This window comes from Marmota monax, unplaced genomic scaffold (genome assembly GCF_021218885.2).
Source record: "Marmota monax isolate L192 unplaced genomic scaffold, Marmota_monax_Labrador192_F-V1.1 WCK01_AAM20220418_F8-fsc00004, whole genome shotgun sequence".
NCBI classification, from domain to species: domain Eukaryota; kingdom Metazoa; phylum Chordata; class Mammalia; order Rodentia; family Sciuridae; genus Marmota; species Marmota monax.
The window spans coordinates 18408491-18423828 of NW_026692881.1; the positions used below are offsets into that span (position 1 = coordinate 18408491).

General features: G+C 41.4%; 1 protein-coding gene and 1 non-coding gene across 8 annotated transcripts in view; one reads left to right on the top strand and one right to left on the bottom strand.

Annotated features, from left to right (window-relative positions):
- Gbf1 (golgi brefeldin A resistant guanine nucleotide exchange factor 1) overlaps window positions 1–15338 on the top strand; it is a 130577-nt gene that overhangs the window by 95453 nt on the left and 19786 nt on the right. For 2 of the 7 annotated variants that reach the window (XM_058581259.1, XM_058581261.1), the window contains exons 4-12: window positions 1722–1853; window positions 7163–7281; window positions 8067–8175; window positions 8685–8745; window positions 9811–9865; window positions 10572–10670; window positions 13329–13476; window positions 13827–14050; window positions 15012–15177. In XM_058581259.1, the coding sequence (XP_058437242.1) occupies window positions 1722–1853; window positions 7163–7281; window positions 8067–8175; window positions 8685–8745; window positions 9811–9865; window positions 10572–10670; window positions 13329–13476; window positions 13827–14050; window positions 15012–15177 (1113 nt within the window). The remainder of the gene's footprint in view (window positions 1–1721; window positions 1854–7162; window positions 7282–8066; window positions 8176–8684; window positions 8746–9810; window positions 9866–10571; window positions 10671–13328; window positions 13477–13826; window positions 14051–15011; window positions 15178–15338) is intronic. The other 5 variants (XM_046450076.2, XM_046450077.2, XM_058581263.1 and 2 more) reach the window with 4 other exon arrangements.
- Window positions 14256–14328, bottom strand: Trnaa-ugc (transfer RNA alanine (anticodon UGC)). Its single transcript has one exon. It is a non-coding gene; the product is annotated as a tRNA-Ala (tRNA).

Sequence of the window (15338 nt, forward strand, 5' to 3'; positions counted from 1 at the left end):
AAATTGTACATCTCTAGGTGGATATAGTAGTAGATGAAAAGCAGGTTTTATACAGCTGATATGATCACTCACTGTACAGACAAGCTTGAAAAATGCTACCCAATCTGCCAATTAATTAAAGCATTAATCTGAAGAGCAGCCAGTCCCAGGGAATGTTTACCCAGAGAGGGGTGGGTGGTGGTAGGAATTGAGTGGGAACCTATCTATATTTGCATGAAAATGAAGGTGCTTAGGAAACCCAACTTCCTTTTGTGGTAAAAGTAAGATAGCCTGGATCACTTCCCTAAATGTTTTTTGGCCATTTTTAGGAAGGACGCCTTTTAGGGAAGAGGCTCTGAAAGATGAAAACATAGTGAAGTTTAGAAAAATAAATTAAACTCTGGACAGAGTAGAGAGCAAGTTCAGTGTAATATGGTTCCTTTGACCTGGCATGAAATATTCTAAATTCAGGAGTATACGATGTAGTGATTGTATAAATTTTAGAGCCATATAAACTGAGTTCAAGTCCCATCTCTGCTTAATAGTTGTGTCATTTGAAGCCAAACATGCATCTTATCTGAGCCTTATTTTTCTTATTGTAAAATAAAGACTATGATGCCCCTTTATCTCAGGGAAGGTAGCTCTCTCTGCTTCCTCTAGGCGGGAAGGAGACAGAGTGGTAAGGACCTTCCAAGATTGCAGAATGTTCCATGACTAAGGGACTGCTCAGCCTTTTGTTTATTTTAACTTATTTTTCTTTCTTTCTTTCTTTCTTTCTTTCTTTCTTTCTTTCTTTCTTTCTTTCTTTCTTTCTTTCTTTTTTAAATTTTTTAAGCCACAGATGGACACACAAAAATCTTTACTTATTCATTTATTTTTTATATGGTGCTGAGGATCGAACCCAGTGCCTCATGTGTGAGGCAAGCACTCTCTACCACTCAGTCCCAGCCCCAGCCCTAAACTTATTTTTCAACAAGGGACTATAAACAAGGTTTCCCCTCACTCTTCTGGGTTGACCACACTCTTTAAGTGAAGTGACCTTGACCATAATAGTAAAGAGATATGAAAAAATCTCTTTACATAAAGACTGGAGCCCACCCTGGGATTTCTTTGGCTATGTTTTCTGTACCTCAGAAGAAGTTTACCTATATGTCACTGCAGGGTAGGGGGTGAAATGGACATGGAAAATTGAGTTGTAATATTCAATTATATTAAAGAACTGTTATTTTTTAAAAAATTATTGTAAATATATATATAACAAAATTTACCATTTTGACAATTTTACTGTTAACTTTTTAAAACATTTGTGCTTTCAAAAATTATTAATCTTTTAGAGCTACATTGAAACCAGAGACACTTATACTCAGATACATCCATGGTCCTTTTTATTTTTTATTTTGCAACATGTTTTTGCTAAGCTGCTGAGGTTGGCCTCAAATTGCAATACTCCTACCTTAACCTCCTGAATTGCTAGGATTATAGGTGTGCGCCACTGCTTCCTACAAACCAAAAATTTTACAGATAAAATTTACAGGTAAAACGGTATGGTATCTGGGACTTGATTCAAGGTAATTCAGGGGGAGCTAGATTGATACCAGGAGGGAAGAACTCTAGCCTCATGGCACATGCAATAAGGGCCTTTTTCTAGGAGTTAGCTTTTTTCCTAGAGTTTAGCTTTTTTTTTTTTTTCCCCTTTGTTAGATGTTCATTTGGTTTCTATCTTTATTTTTTTTTTGTCATAGAACTCTCAGAAATTGAGCCCAATGTATTCCTTCGTCCATTTCTGGAAGTGATTCGCTCAGAAGATACCACTGGCCCTATCACTGGACTGGCTCTTACCTCTGTCAACAAGTTCCTGTCCTATGCACTTATAGGTAAGAGCTTATACTTTGTTAGATGACTATAGCACTTTATTTCTTGCCTCTCTTGGGTTGCTGAGGTCTTAGTCAATGAGCTGATGATACTGGAAAATGTTTCTCAGCCATCTCTTTCCTTGTAGAAGAGAAATATGATTGTTATTGTTACTCATCGTGCTAATTGAATGGGGTTGTGCAGGCAAGAATGGGAGGGACAAAAATTTACCCTATGACTGTGGTTTCTCTAATGCTTTGAGAGTTAAGGGTACGATCTGATTTTATTTATATAAATGTATGTATGCATATCTTTATTTATTTATTTGTATGTGTGTGATGCTGGGGATTGAACTCAAGGCCTCACACATGCAAGGCAAGCACTTTTCTACTGAACCATACCCATCCCTAAAGTTATATTTTCAAATATTAATGTATTCTTATTGTAAGAAGACAGATAATAAAGAAGTATCTGAAAGAAAAGTTAATTGTCTCTCTTCTTTCTCAATGTTCCAGCCCCTTCCTTAGGTAAATAGTGTCTGAATATTTCTCTTTTTTTAAATTATATATATTTTTTAATTGTTAATGGATCTTTTATTTTATTTATCTATTTATCTATTTAGGGTTGAATTTAGGGCTCACACATGCCAGGCAAGTACTCTACCACTGAGCCACAACTTCAGCCCATGTGTCTTGAGTTTTCTTTTTTCTTCTTTTTAATATTTTAATATTTTTCTTCTTTTTAATATTTTTTAGTTGTAAATGGACACAGTACCTTTATTTATTTATTTTTATGTGGTGCTGAGAATCGAACCTAGTGCCTCACACATGCAAGGCAAGTGTTCTGCCACTGAGCTATAGCCCCAGCCCATGTCTGAGTCTTTCTATAAGTAAATAGGTAAATAATGGTTTGAATCTGTTTTGGGGTTTTTTTGTTTGTTTAGTTTTTGGTTTTGGTACCAAGAATTTAACCCAAGGATGCTTAACTACTGAGCTCACATTGCCACATCCCCACCCCCCACAACCTTTTTTTTTTTTTTTTAAACAATTTGGTTTTACTAAGTTGCTTAGGGCCTGGAATTTGTAATCCTCCTGCCTGAGCCTCCCTAGTCACTGGATTTCAAGCATGTGTCACCACACCCGGTTTGGTTTGAATCTTTCTGTACCTTCTATACCACCTTCTGCGTGTATATAAGTATGAAGTTCTGTCCCTTTTAAAACACAAAAAGGATTATGTGCTATATATTTTCTTTTTTGTTAATTTAAACATACATGATAAAATTATCCATCTGATTTATCCTTTTTTATTGTAGTAAAAAATAAATAACATAAAATTTTTGCTTTTAATCATTTTTAAGTATTATAATTCAATGGAATTAATTATATCCACAGTGTTGTCCAAATATTTCCACTATTTCCCAAACTTTTTATCACTCCAAATAGAAAAATCTAATGATTAAGCAATAATTCCCCATTTCTTCCCTTTTTGCCTCTGATATGATTTTTTTTAGTAGCTATGAGAGTCCCATGTTATAACAATTCATTGACTCATTATTTAATATTTAGATTATTTTCTTTTGGGGGCCATTATAAATAATGCTGAAATAAACATCCTTGTTCATATGTTCTTATTTACTAATTTTACTTTTGTATGAAATATTTCTGAACTTGGAATTTCTGGTTTTAAGGTTATGTGCATATCACATTTATATAGGTATTACCAGGTTGCTTTCCCTAAAGGTTGCAGCCTTTATTTCCCCCATCTATATTTGAGAGTTTCCATTTCCCCACTCTGCTCTCAGCTCTGAATGTTTATCAGTTTTCTTTTTTGTGTGCCACTTTGGTGGGTTACAAAAACCAAACTGGGGCTGGGGATGTGGCTCAAGCGGTAGCACACTCACCTGGCATGCGTGCGGCCCGGTTTCGATCCTCAGCACCACATACAAACAAAGATGTTGTGTCCACCGAAAACTAAAAAATAAATATTAAAATTCTCTCTCTCTAAAAAAAAACCAAAAAAAAAACACCAAACTGTATTTTGTTGTGTTGGTTTCTGTGAGGTTGAAAGTTAGAGTTTTCTCTCCTTTGCCTCTTTTTTCATTGAGTTGTTTTGGTTTTTCTTATTAATATGTTAAGCTTTTTTGTATATTAGGGATATCAACCCATTATCTATCATAGTATTACAAGTCTTTGCTTCCAATCTAGGCCAAACATTTTACCCAGTTCATAGTTGATCTCTGAATTTATTTATGGTGTCTTTTTCTTTCTTTCTTCCTTTCTTTTTTTTAAATTCTTTTTTAGTTGGTCTAGTCACTTAGAATCCTGAATTCTTTTTCCCTTATTACCAATCCATGTGCAAGGATGAGGAACATTAAAAAAAAAAAAAAAAAAAAAAGCAGCTGTCTTTGTTTCTAAGAAGGGAGACAAAGAAAATATAAGGCTCAGGGCTATAGCTAGCTAGAAAAGCAAATGGCCTTCTATTCAGAGCAATAAAAAAACCTTTATCTTTTTTAGAAAGTTGGATTTGCTTAGCTAAAGCATTCAGGATCCTAAGCAGGAGTCTTGGGTTCTGAATAGGTACATCAGCCTCTGAGGGCACTAGTCCAGTTTCACACTTTTCCTAAACAAAATTAGGCCCAGCCACTTCCAGCCTTGCCCTGAGCACCACCTGCAGGTCGTGTCTCTTCACAGCTTCCAGCAGCTGCCCTTCTATGCCTTTCTCTGATCTCTTGGTGTTGCTCTCCCCCTTTCCTGAACTTGGCAGACAGGCTGGTCATTGGAGAACTTAGGCCAGCTGGTCATTGGAGTTTCCTGTGGTGGGAAAAGAGAATGCTGGAGGTGGTGACTGCAGTGGCATGAGAATAAGAGCAGGAAGGAGTGTATGAAAGTCAGATGAAGTTGGCAAATTTCCCTGAAGCTGGCCCCAGAGTGGACAGAAGACAAACGATTATTTTTGGAGGCTTCCCTCCTAGAAAAAACATCCCACACCTCTGAATCCTGTAGTTCAAGGCTCCTGGAATTCTTTTAGGTGCTACTCCAAGGACTGGCTTTTGCTTTGGCCACTCACAGCTGGTAGATCAAGACTTGTGCCACTCTACCCAGCTTGCTGACAGGCCCTGCCTGTGGTTCTAAAGGCCTGTCACTAATATCTGCCTTTTTAGAAAATGAACTTTACTGCTTTGTTCAAGCTCAAGGGATAAGAATACAAAGAGATCAGTAGAGCTTAAACCACCTTAAGGAAGAGATTACTGAAAGAAAAGAAAAAGTGAACCCCAGAAGCCTTGTGAAATGAAAGCAAGGCTGCCATTCATTGAGCCCAGATATGCCCCACAACACTGAGAAAGACCTGTCTTTCCTGTGTCGACACCATAGGCCTAAATAAGGACTATGAGAAAAGGCTTGGACAAGGGCCTGAGAGTATAGAATTTTCTCTGCTGATTGGGAGAAACGGGAGGAAATAGGGTGATAAGAAGAGGAGCTGGGTCACCCTGTTGTGCTGTGTATCATGAAATGCTTCCCTCTGCATAACCTCTCAAGTAGCCACTCTTGATGCTCAGTGGAGGCATGCTATAAGTAGGACAGTCTTTGATACAGTGTCAGAGACTACATTGAAGAAGAAAAAGAAAAAAAACAAATGAAAACTACTTTTAAACTAATGATAGTCTCTGGCTCATTGTTGCAGGAGAAATGCTTGGGTCTCTCAGCCATCTCCATTCTCTTTAGAGGAACTCCATTAACTTTAGGTACCAAGAAAGAGAAAATGGCAAGAATGTCTTCTGACTCCTACCACTTCAGATTAGGAGGTGCTTCCTTCATTACACCATGCCACCTTGGGAGCAATTTTCCTCTTGTCACTTTTAGAGCTTTATGATGTGCCTGCCTTTCTCCCCTACTTATGCTCTCCTTTCAGGATAAAATATCAGTGGAAAGTCCTTCAGAACAGACATCGTGCTAGAGCCAGCAATCCAGGCAGTTCTGGACTTCCATAGGTCTTGATGGAGGCAACTTCTTGGCCTACTCCTTGTGGCTATTTAACATAGGAGTGGGAGCAGAGTTCTCCCTTGGCAGCATTTGTGTTCACTTCCAGCTTAATGCTGGTTGTGTGACCTCCAACTTCTCCCCTCTTCTTATTCACAGATGAAATTCTTCCTACTCCCCAACTGGTTAGCCTCCAGTCCTGTTTAGCTTGTTTAGTTTCTTAATACCTGGCTGGTTAAGCTGGCAATAAGATTCTTGCTCATTGGGCCATGTTGTTTTAAATAAGAATGAAACAAAAGAGCTGGGCACAGTGGTACATGTCTATAATCCCATATACTTGGGAGACTGAGGCAGGAGGATCACAAGTTCCAGGCCAGCCTGGGCAACTTGACAAGACCCTGTCTCCAAATATAAAATAAAAAGTGGATATAGAGCTGGGCATGGTTGTGCACACCTGTAATCCCTGTGGCTCCAGAGCATGAGGCAGGAGGATCTCAAGTTCAAAGCCAGCCTCAGCAAAAGCGAGGCACTAAGCAATTCAGACCCTGTCTCTAAATGAAATACGAAATAGGGCTGGGGATCTGGTTCAGTGGTCGAGTGCCCCTGAGTTCAATCCCCGATACCCCCAAAAAAGTGGATATAGATATAGCCCCAATGGTAGAGTGCCCCGAGGTTTAATCCCCAGTACTACAAAAAAAGAAAGAAAGAAACCAGAAAGACCTCTGATCTGCTGCACCCAGATAGGACTATTTGGTGGCAGTGACCATTCATTTCCTCCCTCTTCTCCTCCACCTCAGTTGTGCCTGAAATACAACTCCAAAAGCCACCAGAGAGAGAAGCAAAGAGAAAGGCTATAATTTTGTCATTCTAAGCTCTGTCCCTAGTTGGTGCTTTCTCTAGGCCCAAAACTCATTATTTCCAGGTCCTACCTTTATAAATTGAGTAGCTTAATGCCGGTGATTCCCAATATGTAGTCCCCTTGCCAGCAGTATTAACTTTACCTGGGATATCGTTTGAAATGTAGATTCTTAGGCCCCACTCTAGACCTGCAAAATCAAAAACTCTGGAAGTGGGCCAGTAATTTGTATGTTTACTAAAGTACTACGAGGTAATTCTCCCATACCTAAGTTTAGGAAGTACTATTTTACCTAGAGGGATTGTGCTGAGGAACTTGCTAAAGCCAATTTGAGGCAAAAATCCTCAAGTACTCAAGGAACCATAGGTTTAGGAACTGGAGAGGAGAAAATCAGAGTCTCTTAAAGCAATCCATAGACAGGTTATCTCCTTTTCTCTCTCTTCTCCATAACGTTTATTCTTCCCTTTCCTTTTTTTTTTTTTAAACTCCCCTGGAGCAGATCCCACACATGAGGGCACAGCAGAGGGCATGGAAAACATGGCAGATGCCGTCACCCACGCCCGTTTTGTGGGCACAGATCCTGCCAGCGATGAGGTTGTCCTGATGAAAATCCTTCAGGTAAGCTGGAGGGGAAAAGCAATTAGGATAATGGCTAGGGACTGGTGCCACCAGCTCTACTTACCTAAGGCAGCAGGCAGCATGGAGCAATGTTTTGACTCTACTGGAGCCTAGGGACCAACTTTATTTCCAAACAAGCAGCTTGCGTACCCAAAGTAAAAGCTCTTTCTAAGGAAAATAATTAAAAGCTTTAAATGCATTGATATCAAATACCGAAAGCCCTTAATACACTTGTACCTATGGCAGACTGTATTTGTGTCCATCTGTTGGGCTTGTGGGCTAGGGCTGGAACTACTTCTGAATTATGTCAGGGTTTTACAGAGGGAAGACACAGTTCCCAAGCCAAGCTTTGGAGAGACTCTCCTATCAGGCTGAAGTGAGCTTGCCAGTCTTGCTAACCGTTTTTTAAACTCGCTCCTGGGCTGGGAATGTAGCTCAGTGGTAGAGTATTTGCCTAGCATGTGTGAGACCCCAGGTGTTACAAAATAATAACAACTTTTAAAATAATAAAAATTCGCCCTTTAGGGCTGGGGATGTGGCTCAAGTGGTAGCGCGCTCGCCTGGCATGCGTGCTGCCTGGGTTCGATCCTCAGCACCACATACAAACAAAGATGTTGTGTCCGCTGAAAACTAAAAAATAAATATTTAAAAAACAAACAAACAAACAAAAAATTCGCCCTTTAGTATTTCACTAGGAGATTGGACAGTCACTAGGCAGCTTTTCTTCCCACAGGTAAACCTCTTTTTACCCAGCCTTCTTTGCCATCTTCTCTTTGTTCTGACAGGTTCTGAGGACTCTCTTACTAACCCCAGTGGGTGCTCACCTAACCAATGAATCTGTGTGTGAGATTATGCAGTCTTGCTTCCGGATCTGCTTTGAAATGAGGCTCAGTGGTAGGTACTTGAATACTGGCTCCTTCACGATTTCTGGGGCCAGTTATTGGGTGTACACATAAGATACTGTCTCTGAACCCCAAAGAGATGGAAAACTCAGGACTTTTTCATCATCTACCCTGTGGAACCATAGAGATCTAGAAATGTCTAGTAGACAGCTGTGAAAGCTAAAATAGAGACCTCAACCCATTATGCCAAGATAGGAGTATAGGGATGGATCCCAGACTGACTCAGCCCCAGCACCAAGTCTCCCTCCTTGGGGATTCTGGGATTGACACCAGCCTGCCAACACCAGAGAATATGGCTATAGTGCCCCCCTTTTCCCTGACTCAGTAGTGCCACCTAGTGGGCCAGTGAGGTTATGGCTACCAGGGTGAGCTGGAGCTGGTTTTAATAAGTTTGGCATAATCCTTGGTAAACAAGGTTTGGAGGGGAGTCTGCTCTGAGAAGCCTCCTGATAATAGCACAGCAAGTAATGACACCTGTGTTATTTGTTTTTGCCTGTGCAGAGTTATTGAGAAAATCCGCAGAGCACACTCTCGTAGACATGGTGCAGCTGCTCTTCACAAGGTAAACCTGCTGCTGTTTGCTTCAGCCCTGCTGCCCAGGCCTCTTGAGTCTGCCTGCTTCCATACAGCCACTTCAGGGACTTGTCCAACCCCACAGCCACATCACAGGCCACTGGGATTATGAATCGGCGTAGTTCTCTGGGCCCAGGGTTAGTGAGCAAGGGAGAAGGAATAGGGAGCTGATTTAGCCTCAGGAGGAGGAGGAGGCAGAGTGTTATTTATTCTAGGCTGACAGACCTAGTTCTGCTTTCTAAACTTGGGTCTGTTTCTCTGTTGGTAGCAGCTGGGAAAGAGAACCCAGAAAATAAGTCAAACTTAAGAGAGTATGGAGAAGGTTACTGATTGCTGTGGGAGAAAGCTAAGGCTAGGGTGACCACCAATTATGAGAGCTGATCTGCTATCCCTCATCTTGGTTTGCCCAGGACTGTCTTGATTTTAACAAAGTTCAACATCCTGGCAAATCCCTCAGTCCTAGGCAAACCAATATAGTTGATTTCCCAAGTTAAGGCCTCAGACTAGGGCATTTTCCTAATAGACCTAACTGCCTATTTCATGTATCTCCTTTCAGTAGACTCTCTTTGAGAAGAGCTGAATTGATGGCTTTAAAACCTCCCTCTGGAATTTCTTTTCATTCTCAGATCTATAGATAATAATCCTTATTATCTAGACTAGACTGCCCCCCGACCATGATACAAGGAGTTTCTTACTCCTTAGGCTCAAATTTACTGGTTTCAAAACTTGAACCGGCTTTTTACTTCTTGCTGTATGCCTAGTCTCCTGGGATTTTGATAGTTTGCCCTCTCCCCATCTCTTTGCTTTCAGCAATACTTTCCAAAGATGAAAAGAGGCTCCCCACTCTGAGGGCACTTAGTCACCTTGCTCTAGTGACTACCTTCTTTGTCCAAGTCATATATCCCCCAATTCCTTTGGCTCTTTGATAAAATTCTCAAGAGTGAAATTAGCCTGCTTCTCTAACTAGATTTTACTAAAAGACAGGGATGCTCTGATACAGAGCACCTTTGGCTGTGGTTGGCAATAACAGTCCATGGGATTCTCTATCTTGTAGGTTACCTCAGTTTAAAGAAGAACCCAAGAGTTATGTGGGGACCAACATGAAGAAGGTAGGATCTGCAAGCTGATATGCTATCCCTCATCCAAACCTTAATCTCCTAACTTCAGTGCTGTAGCCCTTGCTTAGCAAAGACATGCTTTTGCCTAGACAGTTCTGCTTGGAATCTGCTGTCCTTTATTGAGAAATCTATTCTCTCCCAGATGCTACTCCTTCCCAAACTTTTTCTTTCTGGCCTTTGTTGATCCACCACATAAACTGGTGAGCCAGTCCTTTATGGAAATAGAGTAAGTCCATCAGATTGGCTAAAAAATGTATGTTGACAAAGGTAAAAGTCCAGCCATCCCCTCAGGGTTCATCCTTGACAGCAGGTAGGTATCCCAGAGAAGCTGTGCCCCAAATCCTACCCTAATACTGGATTAGACAGGCCACATGCCTGCTATATAGTCTCTGTTGAAGAGATAAATCAAGCCAAACTCCAAATCAAAGGATTCTCAAACTGCTAGAAGAATGATGGTCAGAAGGATGGCTTCTTTCTATCTTGAACTAAAGCCATGGACTTCACAGGCCTCTGATGAGGATTCTGCTTGTAGCCCTAAAAGGCTCTACCCATGGAGATAACCGTTGGCTGTTCAGTGCATGCACCTGACCTTCCCCTGTCCCCTGCCATCCATTCCCATTCCTGCCCTGTGCCCTGTTGGCCTGTGTCTGAGTTTATTTCACTCTGTTTAAATCGTGCGTTTGCCTGTCTTTCACAGATTTCTCCATGTCTCCTCAACAAACTGGAGCTAAGTAGTGGGGAGCAGACCAAAGCCCTGAACCAGTTAGAGAGGGTACTACTCTTTAAGAACCTCAAGGTCTCTCTCCCTCTCCCTCTCCCTCTCCTTTCCCATTTATTTATTTATTTAAATGTTTATTTTTATATGTAACACCTGGGTCCCATTTCTATTGTGTAGAGCACAACTTACCCTTCCCTGGTAACACAGCTTGGCTTTGGAAGAGTTGCATGTGTTGTAGCTTTGCAGTGTTGGGAATTCTCCTGGGGCCTCTTGATTGCCTGGAGGCAGAAGGAACCCTTGAATTTCATATAATGAATCTATAGAGGCTGGGTCCTACTATCATCTTGCAGGAAGGCTGAAGATACACCACTTATAGGGGAACTACAGGGACCTCCAAGCAAGACCTTTCCTCTTCTACCCTCTCCCTGTCTCACAACTGGCATAAAGAGATTAAACAACAGTCCCCAAGTCAATTGGGATACCTGAACTGGGTTTGGAGGGAAAAGGTAGTCCATCTAGTGGGGCACTTTTTATTTCTTGGTTTCCATTAAAGGGATTATGCTGAGATTTATATCTGTAGATTAATAAAAAAACAAATCTGGTGCCAGGATAGCCCAGAACATTAGGAATACCTTGGGATCTGTAAAGATGCCCTTTGTCTCTTCAAAGTCAAGATGTATGGGAGCTTGTGGCTAAAAATTATCCAAGTCCCCATATCATTGCCCTAGGAAGAAGAGGGAGAAAGATGGGTAGGAGCTATCTACCACAAAAATATGCATGCCAAAGGTGTGGATGGTGACATCTCAGTTATTGAAGATAAAAATAACTCTTTGTGTGTGTCTGTCTGTCTCCCTACCTAGGTAGTATATAGGCCTGCGTCCTTTTTGAATGCATTGTCTCAAGTTTCCTTTGTGTGCTTGCATAGTCTCAAGTTGTAGGTCTCTTTGGTGGCTATCCAGCATGCTGCCATGATTATTAACCTAGGAACTGCTCTTTTTTCATAAAGATTTTGCTGGCCTTTTTAATACAGTTTTGTACAGATAAAGTAGGGTAGAGTTCCATGAACGCCTACTGCCTACCCTGCACAATGACAGATAACACCGCTATACTTTTAAAAAGTTGAGGTATTTGTGAGAACAGACAATTACTCTAGCTAGCAGGCCAAGAACACTCACTAAAATGACCAGGTTGGAACTACCTTTGCAGATGATAGCGGGAAACAAAGAATGATCCTAATTGGAGGGAATATCAGTGATGACAGTCATTCTTAGTGGAAATAGGACAGAAATGTGGGAACCTCCTGGAGAGAAGAGCTATTTCATAAAAGTGAATATAGTTGTTAGAACTTTTTAAGCTCAGCGACAAATACCAGTAAAGCCAGGAGGTCCTTGTTTTTCCTCATTGATCTCTTGAGCTTCTTTTTCTTCAACTTGTTTGGCTCACTGTTCTCCCAGAACATTTTTATCATAACTTGATCTGGCTGAGCTCCAGTGATTCCTGGAAAGAGCATCCTTCTGTTTCCTGTTTAGTTATAGAGCTCAGAACACTTGAAGCTCATTTTTAGGCATATGACTGCAGGTATTTTGGAGATACAGTGACCATGAGTGTAAATCTAATGTGAGGCTGCTGCTATTATTAAGAGCTGGGGGAAAGGCTCAGCTTTTGCGCCTGTCTCCTTTATTGAAAGGAGTTTTGGGTAGGGAAAGAAGAATTATGTGATTCCTAAGCAAGAGATCAAAGATTACCCAAGCTCTAGGAGTTTTGGGGAGCTTGAAGAAGGGAGCCTATCCCCAATATCAGAAGGGATTAAAGAATTTTCTTAAAATTGCGTATAGAAAGACCAACAGTTAAAAGGTCAGGAGATCCCATTGCTACCAAAATTGGGAGCAGCAGAGAGCAAGGTGGCAGTATAATATGACCCTATATCCTTAACTCCACAAATAATCTGGAATGCCACTCCTTTCCTAACTCTAAGGAAATTAGTCTTTGACCAATTTTTTTTTAAGTATAAATTTTTAATATAATTTTTTATACCTTTATTTTATTTATTTATTTGTATGTGGTGCTGAGAATGGAAACCAGGGCCTTGCACATGCTAGGCGAGCACTCTACCGCTGAGCCACAATCCCATCCCGTCTTTGACCAATTTGATGTGGAAATTCCAGAGAGTAAAAGATATGTTTATGGTCTAGGTCCAATCCATAGAGCAATAAGAAAGCTGCAAGTCTGGACAGGAAAGAGTAGCCTCTCATAGAAGATAAGAACTAGGAATAGGTGGCTGTTTTGTAGAGTAGTTGAGGAAGAAAGCCCAGGAGTCCATAAGCCTATAGATCTGAGGCGAATGGCCAAAGAACACCTGCCCTTACCCTTCCTGCAAGAGAGTCATGCATTGTCTATAGTCATGCATTGTCAGATAGCCTGCTTAATGTAACACCCAGGACCTAGGGAAGCAAGTGATAATAAGTGTGACAACTGGCCCTGTCAATTTCCTGCCCCAAAGTAGAATGTCACTTTCCACACATAGGCTGCTATGCCACCCTGAAATGGCAAATGTAAAAGCCATGTTAGAGGAACAGGAACATAAGCTGATGATCTAGATTCTTAACTCCAGCACAAATGTGGGGTTATAGGCTGTTTTCTAGAGGCCAGAAGGACTAAATGAAGAGAGATGTCTAGGGATAGAGTCTTAGTTCGAATAGTCTTAATTTAAGTCCTAATGAAGTGTGATATTTCCAGCTGAAAATGAGAGCAGGAGGCATGAGTGATTCATCCAAATGGAAGAAACAGAAGAGATCCCCCCGGCCTCCACGTCATATGACCAAAGTCACACCAGGTACAGAGCTGCCTGCCCCTACTGGAACCACCTTATCCTCAAACCTCACTGGTGAGTGTTCTGGACTACTTCCAGGTAGAAGAAAATCTTTTTTTTTTTTTTTTCTCTCTCTCTCTCTCAGGGATTTTGAAATGAAAGACAAACCAACTGAGGAGCTTGGATCTTTTTGCTGATAGCAAAAAGGGAAACTCTGGGTTTAATCAGACTATGACCATTGAGCAACCTTCCAATGTCTTATAGTTGCTTTCCTTTCAGAGGAACTCTGCTGTAGAGACAAGTACATTGTCTTGTCTTGTACTTAGAGATAAATATGAGATAAATATGCAGAGCCCCAGTACCATGGAGGGTATGTATTGCTATGCAGTCACTCTCTTTCAAGCTTCACTTACTTTTCTTGGCAGGTGGCATGCCCTTCATTGAGGTGCCCACACCCATCTCCTCTGCAAGTTCAGAAACTGCCTCAGCAGTGGTCAGTCCCTCTACAGACAGTGGCCTGGAATTCTCCTCCCAGACTACCTCCAAAGAGGACCTCACTGACCTGGAGCAACCCGGCTCTCCGGGGTATAGCACAGCTGGAGAGCCTGGGAGCAATGAGCTAGGGGTTCCTGAACAGCCTGACTCCCAGGTATTGCTTTGATTTTTATTTTTATTTTTTTTTATTTATTTATTTATTTTAGTTTTAGGTGAACACAATATCTTTTATGTGGTGCTAAGGATCGAACCCAGTGCCTCATGCATACTAGGCAAGCACTCTACCACTGAGCCACAACCCCATCCCTGCTTTGATTTTTAAATATTTTTTTTTTCTTTTTTCTTTTTTTTTTTTTTTTTGGTGGTGCTGGGGATTGAACCCAGGGCCTTGTGCATGCAAGGCAAGCACTCTACCAACTGAGCTATATCCCCAGCCCTGCTTTGATTTTTAAAGGCCCCTCTCCAATCTTCCACTGTGGGAATTGGCTTGATCCTTTTGATTCTGTATGCAGACCTTGACTCAAAAGAAGGTTGGGGTAGCGGTTTTCCATTTCCCAAAAGTAGTCATGCTGCCCAGAAGACCTACATCACGACTCACTATGAAAGAAAGCTGATAGGTTTTATCAAGTTATACATACAGGTAGTACCTGGCCAAAGGGAGGGAGCTGGCCATCTGCCGTAACTTTTTTTTTTTTTTTTTAGTTGTAGATGGACACAATACATTTATTGATTGATTGATTTGTGGTATTGAAGATCGAACCCAGTGCCTCACACATGCTGGGCAAGTGCTCTACCACTGAGCCATGTGGCCCTCCGACCCCTGGCCATGACTTTTTCTAGAAGGTAGTTATCCAAATTCTAAGCCTAGAAGAGCCTTTACACTCCTAGCTTGTCATAGTAGGTCAGTGGTGTCTCAGAGACATTTTCCAAGTCTTTCATCATAGTCCTTCTGCCTTGATACATCTTGTATTGATTCATAAACCACTGAGCTGGCCCTGGCCCTCCTGTCCACCAGAGATTAACTTTAAGAACAGGTTCTTCAGGAGAGTAAGTTTCAGGTTGCTTTTGCCTCATTCATCTCTCTTCCTGAATTTGCTTGCTACTGGTCATATCAGGAAGGGACCCAGGTGGAAAAGGCCCAATCAGCATCAGTGGAATCCATTCCTGAAGTGTTAGAGGAGTGCACATCCCCTACTGACCATTCTGACTCTGCCTCCGTCCATGACATGGATTACGTCAATCCCCGAGGTGTGCGCTTTACACAGTCTTCTCAGAAAGAAGGTGGGTACTCTCTGGCAGGTTCTGTTCATCTACCTCTCCCATCCTACCTGCTAAGCTGCCTGAACCTAGACCAGTTTGGATCAAGAAACTGCTAGCCCTAGTTCTAGGCCATTTTCTATGCAGGAAATGGATTCAAGCCATAGAACTGTTGGCATGGATGG